Genomic DNA, 20,735 nt, shown 5'->3' with positions numbered 1-20,735 from the left:
AAATCAGCAAAGGATGACGATGGGATGAATGACGCGTGCATGCTACAGCTTGGCGTGCAATCGGCAGGGGACTGAGAGATAGAAAATTAGTTTTTTATTCGAGCGGGACCTATCTTTTAAGGTCTGATCGGTTATACACTAGGCATGCAACTATACGGGGAAAATTTCATGGAAGGCAGTCAACCAAATGACGCTTCCTTCTACAGCTCTGGAAAACTGAAACGCCCTTCTGTGGCTTTTTTTTTTTATTTTCGTGCCCTTCCATGGCCCTCCCGTTACATTTGTTAGGCCAATCTGTTAGGGTTTGAGGTTTGAGGTGAGAAGCAAAAATTCTTGGACTGAAATACCCCCTGCCACTCCCACACACACCCCCGACCCCATCTCCCCCATCCTATCTCGTGAGCCCCTCGTCCTCTCCTCCAGGCGCGCGCGGAGGAGGATCTGCCTAGGGGCGCGGCGCGTGGAGGGGAGGCGCGGAGGGGCGGCGCGCGGAGGAGGGGCCGGCGCGAGGAGGTTCGGCGCCCAGGGGCGGCGCGTGGAGGGCCCAGGGGCGCGGCGCCGGGGAGGGGCGGCGCGCGGAGGAGGATCTGCCTAGGGGCGCGGCGCGCGGAGGGGCGGCGCGTGGAGGGGAGGCGCGGAGGGGCGGCGCGCGGAGGAGGGGCCGGCGCGCGGAGGGTCGGCGCCCAGGGGCGGCGCGTGGAGGGCCCAGGGGCGCAGCGCCGGGGAGGGGCGGCGCGCGGAGGGGCGGCGCGCGGAGGAAGGGCGCGGCGCGCGGAGGGGGGCGCGGCGCGCGGAGTGGCCGGCTGCCCAGGGCGCGACGCGCGGAGGGCCTATTTTTCTTCTTCTTGTGCTTCAAATGTAGAAAACATTTTGAGCTCATCAGGGTCAAATAAGTAAGTTGCAGTTTTGCAGGGCCATAGAAGGAAGCGTGATTTGTTTGAGGGCCTTGCAGGGGATTTCGCCTGAGGGTACTATGGTCTTTTCACAGTCACTTAACTGGGACTTAACTGCAAATGTAATGGGAGGGCTGTGGAAGAGAACGAAAATAAAAAGGAGGCCACAAAAGGGCGTCTCAGTTTTCCAGGGCCATAGAAGGAAGCGTCATTTGCTTGAGGGCCTTCTAGGGAATTTTTCCAACTATATGATGGGTGCGGCCCAGCTTGAGGGCGGGAGCGATCGTTTACACTCCGGATGCTCTAAGAGTAATATGAAAAATTTATTTCACTGTAAGGTTTAATTCCTGATGTAACGGTCTAAAAGTGTTATAATATGCTAAAAATAGTTTCAATAGATAAAATTATAAAAATATTCTTAATTTATATTAAGTTACTAATAAGTTATTAATGATAATTTTATCTTTTCTAATGGACGGTTAGATCTTTTCTATATGCGCCGTAAAGCGATCTATCCGAATAGCCGGCATAGTACGAAAGTAGCAGTATTTTTCACCGGAACAACATCTACCGTAGTAGCCACTATATGCGGGCCGCCGCTGGACCGCGAGTGCAAGAAGCAGCCCGTCCAGCACCGTCGGGTTTGTCTTCGTCATGGGGTTCGGCGCGGCGTTCTACTCCCCGCAGGCCCCGCACAGGTTCGTCTTCTGTGGGAGTGAGTCTCCGGCGCGGCGCGTGGAGGGGGGGCGCGGAGGCGCGGCGCGTGGAGGGGGGGCGCGGAGGGGCGGCGCGCGGAGGAAGGGCGCGGCGCGCGAAGGGCCGGCGCCCAGGGGCGCGGCGCGCGGAGGGGGGCGTGGCGCGCGGAGTGGCCGGCGCCCAGGGGCGCGGCGCGCGGAGGGGGGCACGGCGCGCAGAGTAGCCGGCTGCCCAGGGCGCGACGCGCGGAGGGCCTATTTTTCTTCTTCTTGTGCTTCAAATGTAGGAAATATTTTGAGCTCATCAGGGTCAAATAAGTAAGTTGCAGTTTTGCAGGGCCATAGAAGGAAGCGTGATTTGTTTGAGGGCCTTGCAGGGGATTTCGCTTGGGGGTACTATGGTTTTTTCACAGTCACTTAACTGGGAATTAACTGCAAATGTAATGGGAGGGCTGTGGAAGAGAACGAAAATAAAAAGGAGGCCACAAAAGGGCGTCTCAGTTTTCCAGGGCCATAGAAGGAAGCGTCATTTGCTTGAGGGCCTTCTAGGGAATTTTCCCAACTATATGCTGGGTGCGGCCCAGCTTGAGGGCGGGAGCGATCGTTTACACTCCGGATGCTCTAAGAGTAATATGAAAAATTTATTTCACTGTAAGGTTTAATTCCTGATGTAACGGTCTAAAAGTGTTATAATATGCTAAAAATAGTTTCAATAAATAAAATTATAAAAAATTTTCTTAATTTATATTAAGTTACTAATAAGTTATTAATGATAATTTTATCTTTTCTAATGGACGGTTAGATCTTTTCTATATGCGCCGTAAAGAGATCTATCCGAATAGCCGGCATAGTATGAAAGTAGCAGTATATTTCACCGGAACAACATCTACCGTAGTAGCCACTACATGCGGGCCGCCGTTGGACCGCGAGTGCAAGAAGCAGCCCGTCCAGCACCGTCGGGTTTGTCTTCGTCATGGGGTTCGGCGCGGCGTTCTACTCCCCGCAGGCCCCGCACAGGTTCGTCTTCTGTGGGAGTGAGTCTCCGGCGCGGCGCCCCTGCATGCATCTTCCGCGTGCGAGTTTGATGATTACCATCTACTAGCATATAGTCGCTGGGCAATATGTAACCCATGGACATTTGGCCGGGCATCTCTCGTGCCGTGTACAGATGCGTAGTCGCGTAGCAAATCCGGCCGGGCTATGTCGCGCCCGCACAACGACCACCGTTGGTGTCGGTGGCGCGCCGACCGCGGAGGACATGCCATTCGGAGTGTCAGTCAAGCAGAGTAGAGTATGCACCAGTGGGCCATGTGGGCGCCCGCCTACCAAGTTCACGCGCTGCAACTTCTACCCGCTACCGCGGGAGAAATTTTGATATTTAACATCCAATTCGCATATCTTATTTTTTTTAACATACAGTTCGCGAGCATTTCAAAATATAACCTATTTCGAGTTGAAGGATTTCTCCTCTTTTTTCTCAATTCGCGAATTTCTTTTTCATTTTCATTTTACAGACCAGGCCATCTGATCTACCCGTTTTGCCCCTGACCCAATCGATTGTAATGGGGATCGAATCGATGCACCCCGGCCCGGCCCCTCTCCTCTCCTCTGTTCCGTGTCTCTCTTCTTCTCGTCGCGAGGGGAGGAGGAACAGGAGCTCCGCCCCGGCTGGGATACGTTCCGACCCGGCGGCCACCGGCCGGATTCTGGGCATCTCCACCGCGCTCATCAAGCCCTGCAGCCTCCATCATTCATCAAACCTAGCGGAAGCGGCCGGTGAGTTTTTATTTCTCACACTCCTTACGGAACATCTGGTATTTCACCGGTGAGAGGACCAAAATAACAACGCTGTAACTTCACCCTTTTTTTTATTTTACCAATCTGGAGGCTGCTCTGAAGCATCTGCGTCTTTAGTGCTTCTGCAGGAACAGTTTCTTCTGATCAGGTGGAGTCAGTTAAGCATTTTCCAGTTAAGAGAAGCTTTGTGCTTCTCCACCATGTCTGGGACGGCTGGTAATACCAAGTTCCTCCTGTGGCTGCTCCTCTTGAGCACGACCAGCTTATCATCGTCGTGCTTTGGTTCCGAGCTTGATATCAAATGCCTCAAGACTTTAAAACAGTCAGTGATTGATCCCAACGGCATACTGGAATCCTCATGGAATTTCAACACCACCACCAAAGGTTTCATATGCCAGTTTACAGGTGTGGAGTGCTGGAGCCCCAACGACAGCCGGGTTCACGCGCTGAACCTCAGCGGCTTGGGTCTTGAAGGCCAGTTCCCTCGAGGTCTCGAGTACTGTACAGGCTTGTTCGGGCTGGACCTGTCGAACAACAAATTCTCAGGACCCATCCCTTGGAACATCGCGCAGCAGGTGGCATACTTGACATCTCTTGACCTCTCCTACAACAGTTTTTCAGGTGAGATCCCAGTCGACATCTGCAGAGACCTGAACCTCCTGAACATTCAGCACAACCAACTCAGCGGTCAAATTCCAAGGGACTTCGATGAGCTTCTTCGGTTAGCATCGCTCAATGTCGCAGACAACCAGTTGTCTGGGCTTATTCCTTCGTCTTTGTCCAAGTTCCCGGCGTCGAGCTTCTCTGGTAACCAAGGGCTCTGCGGCCCACCGTTGGATGATTGTGGCAAGACAAACGACTCGAGTCTGGTATCGTACATCGTCAACGACATGATCAAAGACGACTTCGTTGTTGTTGGCGCCGCTGCCGGGTTCGTGGTGGGATTCGTGGTGGCGTTCTACTTCCCGCACGTGTTCGTCTTCGCCCGAAGGCTCCATCCATATGTCTACCGCATCTGTTGATATGGAAACTCGCAACTTGTTATGTAATGATGATTCCAACACTTTTCACTTCTGAAATGATTTTGGGGCATCATGCAAACCAAACCCAGATGGAGGTCTGCACACGACTGCTGATGATGTTTACAAGACCGGTAAAAAACTCGTCAAGAACAGAAAAAAAATTCCGTCCAAGGTAGGCCCAGGTGGGCTTGTGTGAAATCTCAAGCATTCATGTTGTCAAACATAATTTCTTTCGCTCAAGAATCAAGATTTTTGTTTATATTTTCTGTATTTTTTTCAACTTAGCAACTGGTAACAGGAAAATTCTGATTATTACAAGCGTGTGGTTAACCACAAAACAAACATGGGATGAAGGAAAACAAGCTGTAAAAAATGAGGAAAGAATGCTGTAAATCTCGGCTCAGTCCACTGGTGGCTATGGGGGCAGCTAAGAGCTAACTGCCACATGTGGGGTTGCATGGATACTCGCAGTCAATCTGTTTCACCCCTTCTACAGTTCTACCGAAGTACCAATCTCCAACAGCCTCTGCAATTGTCTGCTCCGCCAAAAACAAAAAATCATAAGGAAAAAAACGAGTTCGTGTTTTGCTATTGCAGAGATTCAGACCTCACCTTGTTACCAAGCCTTGGAGAGGTCGGTGAATGCCATGAGCTGTTAAAGTGAGTTTGACAGTGGGTGAAGCATGAATCGATGAACAGCCCCCAGTCCCTTTTACCTTCAGCAGCATTCAACTCGTGGACGAGTTTCCTCCTGAATCCTGCAGCACGGCCAGGGAAGAAAACGATCCGTGTCACAGAAAACAGGATGGCCACCACCAAATGAAGGCCGAAACCAGAAGAGATTGACAAGCTAGAGTCTAGCTGCTAGACTAACCGTGCACCACATCCATCTGCTTGGAATTGCAGTTCCCAATATTATCTCTGCAACTCGACCATGCGTCTCCCGGATAGGATCCTACTGGTGCAACAGCATTTTGGATCTGGAAAGTATAAGCATATTTACAGCAGTTAGAATGCTACCAAACTGACAAGTACAAGGAGCAACTAGTAAGATTGTAATCACCTGAAAAGAATCATATTCTGAGTTCACAATAAACGTGGGGGTGCTGATGCTCTTGATAAGTTCAGCAGGGGAAAAATACTGGGAGCAAATAAATAAAGAAAACATGTTGGTGAATGAGCCTGGCAGGATATGAAGGACCACATAATCCCATAGATAATGACCAACTACAACTGCATACCTCTATCGGATCCTTCATTGCCAGGCAGTTATTGGGCAAAACTTCATTAACATTCTGCAACAAAATTCATAAAATTCAACTCAATCACCATTTAATACTAAGCTGCACGCATACGAAACTGTTCCATCTCATGCCCCATAAAAAGGGAAAGGCCTGGAGATGAAAACCTCCAGTCCACAGCTAACCTGAAGCTGGACAACACCATCGAAGACCGACGCATGAACCTTTCTCCCGATAAATCCTTTCTGTTGAGGAAAAGATGCCATAAATGATTCAGTACAAGGACAATGTTATTACCCTAGTGGGGTATGCTAATGTCCAGAGACTTACGCATCAAGAAAGAATCCACCATCAGGAAGGCATTTGACTGAAACTTCTTGAGGGAACCTTGCACAAAAATTATCACAGTGCAGTAGGGTAGATAGACCACCAGCAGAACAACCTGCAAGTAAGGCCTGAAAAGTATACGACAAAAATGGAGTTGGCCATGACTCTGACCACAGATAGTGGTTACATTACCAGAAGGCGCTTGCACCGGAATGGGAAAAATCAATAGTCAAACCTGTTTAGCAGTGTCCATTCCTTTTTCCATGAGTTCATCGACAACTGCTTCCCAAATGCACAATCCTCTGAAGTACAATTTGGTTCCATCCTACATCAATTAAAGGCAGCATCAGTTTTAGGAATTCAGACAGATAGGCAGCTCAAATTAGAACCTAGAAAAATCACCTCTGCTTCACCCTCTGCATTCCCAGAAAATGATGCCCCATCGCAATACCTTACCAAAACGTTATTCCAGTTGTAGAAATCTGATCACAGATTCACAGTTCACATACCAGTTGAAATTAGTGAAAAGACACACTGATGTGGCAGAAGCATCAAAACTTAACCCTGTTTGGCAGTCTTGTATTTCTTTACACATGTAACTGAGTTACACCTGTATTCTCTTGTGCACAAGAAAACCTCTGGAATATAGGGGATTATTTTTACCCTGGAAAGTTGTTGTTTGGGTAAGCAGAAACCAGCTATGCAAGGTATTATTATTGTATCACAATAAGCACGAGCATGGCTGAATCAATGATATTTCAAAACAGAGTACAAGATTGGAGTTCAAAAATTAATAAATTTAGCTCTTAATTTAAGGGTAAAAATTCAGAAAAAAGCATCAATTTCAGAGAGCAGTTTTTTGGGTACCAAATGGCAAACAATATATCCAGGCAACCACCAATTTCTATACCAAATAAAAAACATGGCAACTGCATAATCACAATTACACACAGCATATGATTAGTCATCCAAACGAATTAAATCATGTGTTGACAAGATTCATCTTTAGAAATCAGATCTGGGTTGCAGGGAGATGAATCTGAAGCAGAGTACGTTCATCTTTGATGCTACCAACGAGCTAGCTTCGAATGCCAGAGCGGCGATGCTGTTGACAACATTTCAGTGCCGACCCATTGTTGAGCATATTTCTAAACAAATCAATTGTATTTGTCACGGAGAAGTACTAGATGGGTTAGGAAGCTGAGTCACAGGAGTCCAACCAGATCGAGCGAATGGGCTCACGACTGACTGACACACCTGGGAATCCCCCATGGCCGCGGAGAGGAGGCTTCTTTCTACTTCGGCTAATCGGCTCCTCATGATCCTTCGCCCTTGCCGCTGATTTCTTCTCATCTCATCTCGCGACCAAATCACTGCCCCAGCGCCTTGGAGTGTGACGAGGGAAGTGGGTGGAGGGCAGGGGCGGAACGCAGCCTCCTGTACGTTGCGGCATCTCGTCCATCACCACCTAATCTAGAGGGCGCGAGGGGGACAGTGAGAGGAGCTCCCCCATCACCATGAGCGTGGAAGGCGACGAACGATAGAGAGGGCTGCGGCGACGGTGAGGCGAGGAGAGCTCGACATCCGTCGTATTTTTTTTGTTGCCTCTGGATCAGATTTTCTTTTTCCGGTTGGATTGGCACAAAACAGAGGTAAATGTGGTCTCACCCGCAATCCAAACAATATGCTCTTTAATTCAGAAGTTCCACCGAGATGAATAATAGGGACACGGAAAGCGTTCTACTCCTGACTAGTAGTGCTATTTTGAATGAGGTATACTACATTCCTGAAGACTAATAGACACCTACACGGCTACACGTACCTGGATTTTGCGTTGAGTATCCCAAAAAACCCTGCTGGTTCCATAAACTTGGATGAACCACTTGCTGTCATTTTACGCAGAGAACAAGTTTCCGTGCTGCTGCACCAACCTCCTCCCTGAGTTCCATTTTCATCAATGTAAAAGTAAAATCAGCAATGTTGTGCCACAAAATCTACTAAACGTGCATCCCATCGTGCAAGACTGAACCCATGCCATGCATGTAGCCCGGCTAGCCACCACGATCTGTCACCCACCTGAAGAAAGGCGATCCAGTTTTGGGATCCAGAGCCGAAGCCTCTCTGCAAGTGGTAAGCAGGAGGGCTTCCATCCAAGCACACTGCAACGCACATATGCATGCAGATCGTCAAGAACAAGCTCACCCGGAACGGAAGAAATCAACTAAGGAGGCCACATCATCATATACCTGCGCCCTTCTCCTGCGCGCCGGCGACGAGCGTCAGCTCGATGAGCCGCGGAGGAGAGTCCGCCGCCGCCGCCGCCACACAGTTGAGACCGAGAAGGCGGCCAGCAGCGCCAGGAGCACGACGTGCAGTGGCGCCGCCACAGCGACTGTGTGGCCTGCAGGCCGACGCTTCCGGACGACGAGCGGCGACGTGGGCTCGGCGGTCGCCATGGCCTCCAGCTACGTACGGCGTGGCTGTTGGCGTCGTCGAGTCCGTATAGCTCGTCAAGCCACGTGACGGATCGGAATCACGGAATCGATCGATCGTGGACGCCAATGGATGGAACCCGCCGCCAAGTGAGTAGTTCGGGTTTGAATAGGAGTGTAGGACGCAGCAATGCAGGTACCTCCAAAGCACAAGTGTACACTCTGCAGAGAGACCGCTTGTCAAGTTTGCGCTCGCTTACAGGCGGGACCCACGGGCGTGCTTCCGGATGGGCCCACTTGTCTGTTCATTTTGCCATTATGGTGAAGTCTTGTCGGCTGAACCCGGGAGACATGACTCATGAGTCGACGCATTACTGCTACTACCACCATCAATCATCTTCTTGGCTGCTCAGTTCAAGCAAGCCCTCGTCGTAGATCATCTCGTTGCTGCATGCGGGGTTACATGGATCTCTTTCCCTCCTCGGCGATCGATCGTCTGCTCCGGCACAAAATTAAAGTAGCTTTACATATAAAACCCCAACAGCCTCGGCGATCGTCCGCTCCGCAAAAAGTCAAACTATTTTAGTCGGGAGAACCGATCGATCCGTTGTCACCTGAAGATAAACGAGCCAACTGCGGAAGAGGGTCAGCTCGACGAGCTCCGGAGCGCCCGTCGCCACGGCCACCGGCGAGTGGGAGAAAGAGGCCACGGCCAAGAGCACGAGCATGGCCGCCGCGACAGCGACGCCGGCTGGTCGACGACGCTGCGGGACGGGCGGCCGCCGGAGCTTGGCCGCCATGGCCTTGGGGCGCTGTCGCCAACGATATGATTGATACTAGTTCATAAAAGAAAACGATGTGATTGATAGAGCATAGTTGCGGTTGGACTTTTGCTTAATGCATGGTTTAGGACTCAGAACTGAATAAACTCTTGCTTAAGGCAGAGTATTCCGTAAGAAATGCCTACAACTCTGGTTTTTGTCTTCAATAACTCCAGTTTTGGTCGGGGATTGACATTCGATGAAACATTTGTGCAAAACAGATGATTAAATCTGAAATTATGACCTAAATTTAAAAACTTCAAGTGGGCTGGATTCTTTTTGCAGTATTCCCTAAAGCTCGGGCCCGCCCTGATTTGCAACCAAACGTGGGCCCCAGCTCGTCAATGCGGGCTGACCGTAGCGTGCAATCAGACTTGGCGGATGGGCTTGTCGGCTTGGGCTTTCTGAGGAAGGGTGGGCCCGTTGGTGCGCGGCGCCCCACGGTTTCGCTCCCCACACGCGTCGGCGAGCGCCGCAGCCCAGCGAAGACCAGCGCCTCAGCGGAGCAGCAATGGCGAGGAGAACTGGAGGACGACGGGTGAGGCGAGGGCCGACGGTGGCATGGAGCCGCTGCGCGGACAGCGTGGAGGTGAGTTCCCGGGTCCCCTTGGCTAATCGCATTTTGCGAATGGGGTAGATTAGTTAGGGTTTGAATTGATGCCAAGTTTAGAGTAATCTGGCGGATTTAGCAGGCCTTGGGAGCTTTAATTTTTTTTCCCCTGGAAGTTGATGGTTACGGCGAGTCCAGGTGGTGGATCCACATCCATATCGGTCCCTCGATAACCTTTCCAATTGGCAGCAAGTTCATAGCACAATGAGTCCTGAGTATAACTGTAATTCAAATCATCATGTGGTCCAGAAGTATGCAACATAGTACTTCCAATCGTGTTCAGTTTAGCGTAGGTCTTATAAAAAAAGGGGTAAGGTTCCTTTTTGAAACCTCAACTAGACAAAGTTGGAATTGAGGTTAAAACTGTGAACATGGGGGAAAGACGGGTAATATCAGTGTGGTCCTGTGTGGATTAAGCAGTAGGCAGACGGCTGCTGCATGTGGGGTTACATGGATACTTGCAGTCAATATATTTCACTTCTTCCCTTCTACCAAAATACCAATCCCCAACAGACTCTGCGATAGTCTGTCATGTGAAAAAGGAAAAGAAAAGAATTCAGGAGATATAAATCCAGGCAAAATAGAGGCAGTAAACCAACAGTGACTGCGTTTTCACAGTGTAGAGTTCAGTGATCTGAACCTCACCTTATTACCAAGTCTTGGGGAGATCCGTGAGATCCATGAGATTCTAAATGGCGTTTGACAGTGGGTGAAGCATGAATCGATGAATAGCCCCCAGTCCTTCTTATCTTCAGCAACCTTCAATTCACTGACTAATTTCTTCCTGAATCCTGCAGCTCAGAGAATGAGAATCTACATTGTCGAAGTAACAGCATGACCTCCAAATTTGCGTCGATAACAAAGATATTGGCTAACCATGCAGTACATCAATTTGTGTGGAACTGCAGTTCCGAATATCTGCTTTGCAACTGGACCATGCCTGTCCAGGATAGGATCCATTTGGCGCGAGAGCGTTTCGTATCTGGAGAGAAGAAGCAGTAAGTAATTTTAAACTCTTGACAAGTGGAAAGAATCTTAGAGATTGAAATCACCTGCCAAGAATCGTACTCAGAATTCAGAATGAATGTGGGGGTGCTGATGCTCTTTATCAGCTCAGCAGGAAAGAAACACTGGAGCAACGACATGTCAGTAAGTGAATTTAGGAACATCACAAAGAGAACTAGATTGGATATATGGGAAGATACCTCTGTTGGGTCCTTATTTGCAAGGCAACCCTTGGGCAAAGCTTCTCTAACATTCTGGAAGAATTCAAAAAATATGATTCAATCAACATTTACTACCAAACTGCATGCAAAACCATTTTATGACATGTATCCTGGAACAGATCTCTTGAAGGGGAACGACTCTTTTCCATGTCTAACCTGAAGGTGGACTATTGCATTGATGAGCGACCGCAAGGACCTTTCTCCAGATAAATCCTTCCTGTGGCAGAAAAATTGTATTTAATTTAGTACAAGTGCAATGCTAATGGGCTAAAGTAATTTTTAGAGCCTTACTCATCAATAAAAAATCCAGCATCAGAAAGGCATTTAACTGAAACATCCTGAGGAAATTGTTTGCGAAAATTATCGCAGTGCAGTAGTGCAGCCAGACTACCAGCGGAACAGCCTGTAAGCAAGGCCTGGAAAGTGTGGGGGAGAAAATGAAGTTGGACATGGCTCATGATTAGGACCTGTGGTTGGATTACTAGTGCTAAAGCTTTGTAAAATTCTTTGTCAAATTATATGGAACCAACATAAACCTGTTTAGCAGTGTCCATTCCTTTTGTCATGAGTTCATCAACAACTGCTTCCCAGATGTGCAATCCTCTGAAGAAAAGTTTGGTTCCATCCTTACATAAATGCCGATACATCATCAGTTTATATGAATTAAGATGGGCTTCTCATATTCAGAATTCAGAAAATTCACCAGATCTTCACCCTCAGCATCCCCAGCAAATGATGCCCCATCGCAATACCTTACAACTACTATATTCCAGTTGTGGAAATCTGATCACAACTGATTGGAATTAGCTTGAAGGAACATTCAGAAGGTAGTAGACATTGCAACTCAATTCAAACCCTAATGCACAGAAGCAACTTTTTTATACCAGGATTTTCTTGGTGCCGATTGCTGAGTATCCCAGTGAACTCTACTGCTTCCATAAATTTTGATGAACCAAATTCGGTCATTTTGCGCTCGGAACAACTTTCCGTGGTGTTGCACCATCCTCCTCCCTGAGATTTTTGTAATACAAAGTCTGTAACGGGGTCTTCAGTCTACTAGGGACTCCATCCCGTCCCATCCCATCATGTTGGAAAGAAACTCATTTAAGTTGAACCATTCTTGTCACGAATTCTCGCTGGCAGATTTCGGTCAGTAGTTTTCGCGGTGCATGCTAAATTCATGAAAACGCAGCAAATTTCACTGGGAGAAAAAAAAAACAGTTCACCTGAAGGTAGACGAGCCAGTTGTGGGCACCGGAGCCGAAGCCTCTCTGCAGGTGGTAACCTGGCGGGCTCCCATCCAAGCACACTGCAACGATACGATACAGGTCTATCAGCGACCAGCTTCACCAGTCGATTGAAAAGGAAAGGAGGCGGCCGAATACCTGCGCCCTTCTCCCGAGCGCCGGCGAGGAGGGTCAGCTCGACGAGCTCCGGAGTCCTCGCCGCCACCGGCGAGCAGGAGAAGGTGACAACGGCCAGAAGCAAGAGCAGGAGGAGAGGCGACAACAGCTCGGTCGCCATGGCCGTCGCTTGCGTGAAAGCTGAAAGCCCAAAGCTTGGGCTGACTACCTGATCGTCAGATACACTTAGCGGGTCAAACCGCAGCTCGCCAATGTGGACCGAATCACACAGTCGACTCGACGCCTCAAGCTGGTGGAGCGTGGTGAAATTTCTCCACAACAACTGCTACACCTCCAGATCAAGATCCCCGTCAGTACATCACTCGCTCCCATTCCCACCGAACTGGCAGCTTAGCATAGTCAAACAGTACGCGATTCCTTCGCAGAAAAAAAAAACGTTGTCCCAAACCATGCAGCATAGCATACTTTCTCCAAATCCAAAAGATAACCAAGTTTATTCTCCAAATCCCAAACAGTAGATACATCATCAGAATTCTTTTTGATGTCTCTGTCAGGTACAACGATAGTATTTGAACATGTATCAAGGTAGGCCCAGGTGGGCTTGTGTGAAATCTCAGGCATTCATGTCGTCAAACATAATTTCTTGGGTCAAGAATCAAGATTGTTATTCTTTATATTTTCTGTATTATTTTATTCAACTTGGGGACTTGGCAACAGGTAAGAGGAAAATTCCACTTACATTAAAGCTTGTGTTTAACGACAAAACAAACCCGGGATGAAGGAAACAAGCCGTAAAAACTGAAGGAAGACTGCTACAAATCCCGGCTCAGTCCGCTGGTGGTTATGGGGGGGCAGCTAACTACCACATGTGGGGTTGCATGGATACTTGCAGTCAATCTGTTTCATCGCTCCTTTCCTTCTACCCAAGTACCAATCTCCAACAGCCTCCGCAATTGTCTGCTCCGCCAAAAAAAAAAAGACAATCAGAAAAAAAAAGGAACGAGCTCGTGCTTTGCTATTGCAGTGCACTCACAGTTCAGTGATTTAGACCTCACCTTGTTACCAAGCCTTGGGGAGGTCGGCGAATGCCATGAGCTGCTGAATTGAGTTTGACAGTGGTTGAAGCATGAATCGATGAACAGCCCCCAGTCCCTTTTACATTCAGCAGCCTTCAACTCATGGATGAGTTTCCACCTGAATCCTGCAACACGGCCAAGGAAGAAAACAATTGTGTCACGGAAAACATGATGGCCACCACCAATCGAAGGCCCGAAAACAGAAGAGATTGACAAGCTAGGCTAACCATGCAGCACATCCATCTGCTTGGAACTGCAGTTCCCAATATTATCTCTGCAACTCGACCATGTGTCTCCGGGATAGGATCCGACTGGTGCAACAACATTTTGGATCTGGAAAGTATAAGCATATTTACAGCAGTTAGAATACTACCAAACTGACAAGTACAAGGAGCAATTACCAATTAGTAAGATTGTAATCACCTGCCAGTAATCATATTCTGAGTTCACAATAAACGTGGGGGTGCTGATGCTCTTGATAAGTTCAGCAGGGAAGAAACACTGGGAGCAAATTAAGGTGGTGAATGAGCCTGGCAGCATATCAAGGAGAACTGTATTTACATAGACAATGACCAGCTACAACTGCATACCTCTGTCGGACCCTTCTTTGCCAGGCAGTCCTTAGGCAAAACTTTGCTAACATTCTGCAATAAAATTCAGAAAAATTCAACTCAATCACCATTTGATACTAAGCTGCACACATTGTACGAAACTGTTCCATCTCATGGCTCATAAAAGGGAAAAGGCCTGAAGATGAACAACTCCAGTCCACAGCTAACCTGAAGCTGAACAACACCATCGAAGACCGACCGCATAAACCTTTCTCCCGATAAATCCTTTCTGTTACGGAAAAGATGTCATACTTGATTTAGTACAAGTACGACCTTATTACCCTAGTAGGCTATGCTAATGTCCAGAGACTTACGCGTCAAGAAAGAATCCACCATCAGGAAGGCATTTGACTGAAACCTCTTGAGGAAACCTTGCACGAAAATTATCGCAGTGCAGTAGGGTAGATAGACCACCGGCAGAACACCCTGCAAGTAAGGCCTGAAAATGGACAACACAAATGAAGTTGGCCATGGCTCTGATCAGAACTAATGGTTACATTACCAGAAGGCGCTTGCACCGGAAGTCCGGAATACTGAAAATTAATAGTCAAACCTGTTGAGCAGTGTCCATTCCTTTTCCCATGAGTTCATCGACAACTGCTTCCCAGATGCGCAATCCTCTGAAGTACAATTTGGTTCCATCCTACATCAAATGAAGCCAGCATCAGTTTGAGGAATTCAGATAGGCACCTCAAATTAGAACCTAGAAAGATCACCTCTGCTTCACCCTCTGCATCCCCAGAAAACGATGCCCCGTCGCAATACCTTACAAAAACTTTATTCCAGTTGTAGAAATCTGATCACAGTACAACACCAGCTAGTGAAAATACACATTGAGCTTGCAGAAGCATCAAAACTCAGTTCAGAAGTTTCGTTCAGACGAATGGAAAGCGGTCTAGCTGGCTATTAGAGCTCTTTGAAAGAGGAAAATTTCTGAAGATTAGATAATGGATCCATGAAAGAAGCACCTACACGGCTACACACGTACCAGGATTTTGCGGTTGCTTGTCTCTCAGTATCCCTTCAAACGCTGTTGGTTCCATAAACTTGGACGAACCATATTCGGTCATTTTACGTGTGGAACAGGATTCCGTGGTGCCGCACCAAGCTCCTCCCTGAGTTCCATTTCATCATCAATGTAAAATCAGCAATGCTGCGCCACGGAATCTACTAAACATCCCATCGTGCAACCGGGCCGGCTAGCTGCGATTATGATTTATGAGTCCATATATATATATATATATATATATATATATATATATATATATATATATATATGGCAAGCTTTATCTATATTCGTTTGTAGCTACGTACCATCGTGCGTAATATCCATATACTTATTTATCACTTTAAGTATGTTCATATACTAATTCTAAAATACTTCAAAAGGATATGTACGAAAAATTTCAAAAGCATCCCTATTTTTTAATATATAATTATATATTACCCTGAGTTCCATTTCATCATCAATGTAAAATCAGCAATGCTGCGCCACGGAATCTACTAAACGTCCCATCGTGCAACCGGGCCGGCTAGCTGCGATTATGATTTATGAGTCCATATATATATATATATATATATAAAACAAGCTTTATCTATACTCTTTTTTAGCTACGTACCATCTTGCGTAATATCCACGTACTTATTTATCACTTTAAGTATGTTCATATACTAATTCTAAAATACTTCAAAAGAATATGTACAAAAAATTTCAAAAGCATCCCTATTTTTTAATATATTATAATGATACATTAGTATTAGTATATAAAAAGTATATCCATATACTCCATGTATGGTCACATACTTAAAATATATACCATCATAGATATTCTAGTATGATCACATGCTTCACGTACAAGCTTAAGCTTTTTTGTTGGGTCAAATACGTTCTGTGTTATGAGATACATGTACGGAAGTAGCTACAACTACGTGTAGAATGGATTTTCCATATATATATATATATATATATATATATATATAACCAGTCACCTGAAGAAAGACGATCCAGCTTTGGGATCCGGAGCCGAAGCCTCTCTGCAAGTGGTAAGCAGGAGGGCTTCCATCCAAGCACACTGCAACGCACGCACACATGCATGCAGATCGTCAAGAACAAGCTCACCCGGAATGGAAGAAATCAAGGCGGCGACATCGTATACCTGCGCCCTTCTCCTGCGCGCCGGCGACGAGCGTCAGCTCGATGAGCACCGGAGAAGAGTCCTCCGCCGCCGCCACGGGTGAGCCGGAGAAGGCGGCCAGCAGGGCCAGGAGCACGAACAGCGGCGCAGCCACAGCGACAGGGTGGCCTGCAGGTCGACGGTTCCGGACGACGAGCGGCGACATGTGCTCGGCGATCGCCATGGCCGGAACTACGGTGTGGCTGGCTGTGAGCGTCGTCGAGTCTATATAGCTCGTCAAGCCGCCAAGTGGGTCCGGGTTCAAATAGGAGTGAGTAGCACGCAGCAACTACCTCCAGACGACAAGTCTACAGAGACCTGGGACGACGACTCTTGACGCGGATTGGACTCCGCCGCTCCGCCGTGTACGGTCGGCAAGACGACGATTTGTGGAAACTCGATACCAGTTGTCCAAAAATAAGCAATAAGCAGCTCGAGGTGTCTGAATCTTCCTGACTCCTGAGAAAATTCTCAAGCCCTCGTCGAAGATCTTGTAGGCAGCTGGCAGGTGGGTGCTACATGCATGCGGGGTTACATTGATACTTGCAGTCGATCTCTTTCCCTCCTCGGCTTCTACCAAAGTACGAGTCCCTAAAAGCCTCACCTCGGCGAGTCGACGACGCCGCGGGAAGGGCGGCGGCCGGAGCTTGGTCGCGCAGGGCTGTAGCCAACGATATGGTCGAGCATATTTGCGGTTGGATGCTTGGTGGTCTTGTGGCTAATATGCCAGCAGCCAGCGATTACCGACCTCCAAAGTCCGAAGTTATGAACATTTTTCTCACGCCAGTTTTAAGCTTGGGGTCTACGGAGACTGTAACATGCAGGCATTGCTGCAGCTGGTGTGGCTATTAGCAATCAGCTATTGATCTACAACCTTTCATTCGGTCCAGTACAAATTTGCTCAAATATCTTGTTACATGCCTCAAATTCATAAGTTCGTCGTGCGAGATGTTGTAACATGCTGAATCTTGCAATTTCTAGCTTCAACGCTCTTTTGTCCAGAAACTTTTCCGATGTCGGAAACTTAACTGTGATGTCCATGGAAATTGGAAAGTTCAGAACATTCGCTGATTGTATTTCTCAGAAACAAAATTTTGAATCCCCGGAGTCTGGACGCAGTTGGAGGCCTTTGAATGTGGAAGTTACAAGGCAAAGTTCCTGAAAGTTTCGGTGCACATCCGTTCTGACTTATGAGTCTGATGGAAGTACGACTTCTAGTACTTCAAAGTCGTGTTCAGCTTAATGCAGGTCTTATAAAAAAAATTATTGAATCCACATCAAAACAAACTTGTACTTGAGGTAAAAAAACTGCGAAAAATGAGGAAAAAGTGGTGATATCAGCGCGGTCCTGAGTGAATCAAGCAGTTGATAGACGACTGCTGCATGTGGGATTACATGGATACTCGCAGTCGATTAGTTTTACATCTTGCCTTCTACCAAAATACCAATCCCCAACAGCCTCTGCGATAGTCTGTTATGCAAACAACAGATGGAATTCAGAAGATATCTGTCCAAGTGAAGACACAGAAAACAGCAGTACTGAAGCTATTGCAGTGTGCTGTTCAAATGGTTTAAACCTCACCCTGTCATCAAGTCTTGGTGAGATCGGCGAATGCCATGAGATGTTGAATGGCGTTTGACAGTGTGTGAAGCATGAATCGATGAACAGCCCCCAGTTCCTCTTATCTTCAGCAACCTTCAATTTACTGACTAATTTCTTCCTGAATCCTGCAACACGAAGAATGAAAATCTGAACTAACAAGATGATCAACAATGATTATAGAAAGCTAAGGGATTGGCAAGCTTGATTCACCATGCAGCACATCAATTTGTGTGGAACTGCAGTTCCGAATATCTGTTTTGCAACTCGACCATGCCTGTCCAGGATAGGATCCATCTGGTGCGAGAACATTTTGTATCTAGAGAGAAGAAGCAGTTAGGGTTTTAACCATTTGAGTAGTGGGAAGAAATATAAAGATTGAAATCACCTGCCAAGAATCGTAAGCTGAGTTCAGAATAAATGTGGGGGTGCTGATGCTCTTAATCAGTTCAGAAGCAAAGAAACACTGGGAGCAACATGTCAGCAGAGAAATGGTTTAAGAACATCATAAAGATAATTGAATTAGATATGGGAACATACCTCTGTTGGATCCTTATTTTGGAGGCAGTCCTTGGGTAGAACTTCTCTAACATTCTGAAAGAAATTTTAAAATGTATGTCAACCAACATTTACTACCAAACTACATATATGAAGTTTTGTCATGCATCCTGGAAAAAGGATCTCTCGAAAGCTAACATGAAGGTGAACTACTTCATTGAAGAGCGACCATATGGATCTTTCTCCAGATAAATCTTTCCTGTGGCAGAGAAATGTACTTCATTTAGTACAAGTATAATGCTAATGGGCTATACTAAGTTTTAGAGACTCACACGTCGATAAAAAATCCAGCATCAGAAAGGCATTTAACTGAAACCTCTTGAGGAAACCGTCGACGAAAATTATCACAGTGCAGCAATGCAGCTAGAGAACCAGCAGAACAGCCTGTAAGCAAGGTCTGGAAAATGGGGGGAAATAAAGTTGGACACGGCTCTGTATTAGGACTTGTGCGGTCAAGCTATGTGTAATTTTTGGACAAACCATACGAAATCAACGAAAACCTGTTTAGCAGTGTCCATTCCTTTTCCCATTAGTTCATCAACAACTGCTTCCCAGATACGCAATCCTCTGAAGAAAAGTTTGGTTCCATCCTATACAGATGCTACTAGCACAGCATCAGTTTGTGGATTAAGATGGGCAGCTCAAATCAGAATTAAGAAAATTCACCGGATCTTCACCCTCCGCATCCCCAGCAAATGATGCACCGTCACAGTACCTTACAACAACTATATTCCAGTCGTAGAAATCTGATCACGACTGACAAAATTAGTAGCATCACAAGTTCACAAGTCAATTCAAAATATTTACGATTAAGAAAAGACCAACACAACGCGACTCTGCATCTGCATTAGTCCAAATTCGAAGATGACTAATTGCGACATGAAAAACGATAGCAGACTAGTAGATGCTCCCTAAAAGAAGCATCTTGATGAAGACTAATATAGCAATAGGAAATCCATGACAGAAGCAACTTTGTATACCAGGATTTTCTAGGGGATCATTGCCGAGTATCCCACTGAACTTTACTGCTCTCATAAACTTGGATGAACCAAAGCTGCTCACTGTGCGTGCAAAGCAACTTTTTGCGGTGTTGCACCAAGCTCCTCCCTGAGATTTGTCCATGGAAAATCTGTAAGCCAGCTAGACATCGCATCCCATCATGCTGGAAAGAAGTCATTTAAGTTCAACCATTTTTTTTTTGGGTCAGCGGGTTTACTACCTCAATTCTCAGCTACCTTTTCATCCAAAAACAGAAATTTCTTTACAGATTTCAGTTAGCAAAATTGAACATGGGACGCCCAGCCTCTGAGATGCACGTTATACATTCATGATAACAACAGCAATTCACAATTGGAAAAGAACATTCGGTCACCTCAAGATAGATGAGCCAGTTGTGAGATCCGGAGCTGAAGCCTCTCCGCAGGTGGTAACCAGGCGGGCTCCCATCCAAGCACACTGCAACGATTTGATGCGTCATCACATCAATAACCAGTTCAGACATCGGGGACGCTTAAAAAGGAAATGAGGCTACAGTTAGGGACTTCTTACCCGCGCCCTTCTCCCGTGCGCCGGCGACCAGGGTCAGGTCGACGCGCTCCGGAGAGCTCACCGTCGTCGGAAGCGGTGCGTGGAAGAAGATGACAACGACGAGGAGGAGCGCGAGCAGGGGCACCGCCACGGCGACAGCGAGGCCCCGTCGACGCTGCGGGAGGAGCGGCGACAGCAGCTCGGTCGCCATGGCCGTCGCGCGCGTGTGCGTGTGTAGCCGTGTAAGGCTATCTCCAGATCCTCTAAATCTCATCCCCTTTCCTTTTCCTCCACATCAGATTCATTCTCTGTACCAAACTTAACTCCAACAACATCCTCTATTTCCATCTTCTATACCCCCATAATCTCAATTTTTTATAGTTTCTTCCAACTTCCGCCCGCCGCCCCTCCTCCCTCCTCCCGCGCCCCTTCTCCCTCCTCCCGCCTCCCGCGCCGCGCCGCCCTCCTCCGCCTCCCGCGCCGACCCCTCCTCCCTCCTCCGCCTCCCGCGCCGCGCCGCCCTCCTCCGCCTCCCGCGCCGGCCCCTCCTCCGCGCCGCCGCCCCTCCGCCAGCCGCCCCGCCGGCCCTCCTCCGCCTCCCTCCTCCGCCTCCCGCGCCGCGCCGCCCTCCTCCACCTCCCGCGCCGGCCCCTCCTCCCTCCTCCCTCCTCCGCCTCCCGCGCCAGCCCCTCCTCCGCGCCCGCCGCCCCGCCCCTCCCCCCCCGCCCTCCTCCTGCGCCCCGGCCCCTCCTCCGCGCCGC

General features: G+C 47.8%; 4 protein-coding genes and 1 pseudogene across 6 annotated transcripts; 1 reads left to right on the top strand and 4 right to left on the bottom strand.

Moving 5' to 3' along the window:
• The first annotated feature begins 3,187 nt into the window (after positions 1 to 3,187).
• LOC112892958 (probably inactive leucine-rich repeat receptor-like protein kinase At5g48380) lies at positions 3,188 to 4,491 on the top strand. Of its 2 annotated transcripts, none has more exons than XM_025960074.1 (2): positions 3,188 to 3,364; positions 3,514 to 4,491. In XM_025960074.1, exon 2 carries the CDS (start codon positions 3,586 to 3,588, stop codon positions 4,405 to 4,407), a length of 822 nt encoding a protein of 273 aa, XP_025815859.1. In that variant the 5' UTR covers positions 3,188 to 3,364; positions 3,514 to 3,585; the 3' UTR covers positions 4,408 to 4,491. The 2 variants fall into 2 exon arrangements, with proteins under 2 accessions (XP_025815859.1, XP_025815858.1); XM_025960073.1 differs by having other exon boundaries at positions 3,503 to 4,491.
• Positions 4,492 to 4,620: 129 nt separating this feature from the next.
• LOC112892959 lies at positions 4,621 to 7,650 on the bottom strand (annotated as a pseudogene).
• A 2,400-nt stretch (positions 7,651 to 10,050) lies between these two features.
• LOC112892956 (pectin acetylesterase 5-like) lies at positions 10,051 to 12,717 on the bottom strand. Of its 2 annotated transcripts, none has more exons than XR_003228724.1 (12): positions 12,450 to 12,717; positions 12,291 to 12,373; positions 11,949 to 12,075; positions 11,768 to 11,847; positions 11,601 to 11,690; positions 11,356 to 11,480; positions 11,221 to 11,281; positions 11,044 to 11,097; positions 10,907 to 10,968; positions 10,715 to 10,820; positions 10,484 to 10,629; positions 10,051 to 10,364 (listed from the first exon to the last, which is right to left on the bottom strand). XR_003228724.1 is itself a non-coding variant. In XM_025960069.1 (12 exons), exons 1-12 carry the CDS (start codon positions 12,586 to 12,588, stop codon positions 10,251 to 10,253), a joined length of 1,203 nt encoding a protein of 400 aa, XP_025815854.1. In that variant the 5' UTR covers positions 12,589 to 12,716; the 3' UTR covers positions 10,051 to 10,250. The 2 variants fall into 2 exon arrangements, 1 of the variants encoding a protein (XP_025815854.1); XM_025960069.1 differs by having other exon boundaries at positions 10,891 to 10,968; positions 12,450 to 12,716.
• On the bottom strand, positions 12,714 to 16,624 carry LOC112892953 (pectin acetylesterase 5-like). The gene is made up of 13 exons (XM_025960065.1): positions 16,272 to 16,624; positions 16,105 to 16,187; positions 15,104 to 15,230; positions 14,832 to 14,911; positions 14,669 to 14,758; positions 14,430 to 14,554; positions 14,284 to 14,344; positions 14,095 to 14,148; positions 13,928 to 14,005; positions 13,732 to 13,837; positions 13,484 to 13,629; positions 13,292 to 13,385; positions 12,714 to 12,845 (listed from the first exon to the last, which is right to left on the bottom strand). Exons 1-13 carry the CDS (start codon positions 16,471 to 16,473, stop codon positions 12,787 to 12,789), a joined length of 1,305 nt encoding a protein of 434 aa, XP_025815850.1. The 5' UTR covers positions 16,474 to 16,624; the 3' UTR covers positions 12,714 to 12,786.
• A 719-nt stretch (positions 16,625 to 17,343) lies between these two features.
• Positions 17,344 to 20,219, bottom strand: LOC112892955 (pectin acetylesterase 5-like). The gene is made up of 12 exons (XM_025960068.1): positions 19,996 to 20,219; positions 19,820 to 19,902; positions 19,428 to 19,554; positions 19,114 to 19,193; positions 18,948 to 19,037; positions 18,720 to 18,844; positions 18,586 to 18,646; positions 18,430 to 18,483; positions 18,278 to 18,355; positions 18,103 to 18,208; positions 17,872 to 18,017; positions 17,344 to 17,760 (listed from the first exon to the last, which is right to left on the bottom strand). Exons 1-12 carry the CDS (start codon positions 20,183 to 20,185, stop codon positions 17,647 to 17,649), a joined length of 1,254 nt encoding a protein of 417 aa, XP_025815853.1. The 5' UTR covers positions 20,186 to 20,219; the 3' UTR covers positions 17,344 to 17,646.
• Positions 20,220 to 20,735: the final 516 nt, after the last annotated feature.

This window comes from Panicum hallii, chromosome 5 (assembly GCF_002211085.1).
Source record: "Panicum hallii strain FIL2 chromosome 5, PHallii_v3.1, whole genome shotgun sequence".
Classification (NCBI taxonomy): Eukaryota; Viridiplantae; Streptophyta; class Magnoliopsida; order Poales; family Poaceae; genus Panicum; species Panicum hallii.
Note: the sequence above shows the minus strand (reverse complement) of the source record. Positions and strands in the feature narration are given on the sequence as shown.

What these genes read in the sequence shown, in the direction of transcription:
- LOC112892953 (XM_025960065.1), bottom strand. Translation starts at nt 16,473, where the DNA reads ATGGCGATCGCCGAGCACATGTCGCCGCTCGTCGTCCGGAACCGTCGA. An exon ending in CAAAGAAGGGTCCGACAGAG is followed by an intron (nt 14,006 to 14,094) that starts GTATGCAGTTGT and finishes ATTTGCTCCCAG; the next exon opens with TGTTTCTTCCCTGCTGAACT. An exon ending in TCCATGCAACCCCACATGTG is followed by an intron (nt 12,846 to 13,291) that starts GTAGTTAGCTGC and finishes TTTTCTGCGAAG; the next exon opens with GAATCGCGTACTGTTTGACT.
- LOC112892956 (XM_025960069.1), bottom strand. Translation starts at nt 12,588, where the DNA reads ATGGCGACCGAGCTGTTGTCGCCTCTCCTCCTGCTCTTGCTTCTGGCC. An exon ending in ATGCAATAGTCCACCTTCAG is followed by an intron (nt 11,098 to 11,220) that starts GTTAGACATGGA and finishes GAATTCTTCCAG; the next exon opens with AATGTTAGAGAAGCTTTGCC. An exon ending in CAAATAAGGACCCAACAGAG is followed by an intron (nt 10,969 to 11,043) that starts GTATCTTCCCAT and finishes TCGTTGCTCCAG; the next exon opens with TGTTTCTTTCCTGCTGAGCT.
- LOC112892955 (XM_025960068.1), bottom strand. Translation starts at nt 20,185, where the DNA reads ATGGCGACCGAGCTGCTGTCGCCGCTCCTCCCGCAGCGTCGACGGGGC. An exon ending in ATGCGGAGGGTGAAGATCCG is followed by an intron (nt 19,038 to 19,113) that starts GTGAATTTTCTT and finishes GCATCTGTATAG; the next exon opens with GATGGAACCAAACTTTTCTT. An exon ending in ATGAAGTAGTTCACCTTCAT is followed by an intron (nt 18,484 to 18,585) that starts GTTAGCTTTCGA and finishes AATTTCTTTCAG; the next exon opens with AATGTTAGAGAAGTTCTACC.
- LOC112892958 (XM_025960074.1), top strand. Translation starts at nt 3,586, where the DNA reads ATGTCTGGGACGGCTGGTAATACCAAGTTCCTCCTGTGGCTGCTCCTC.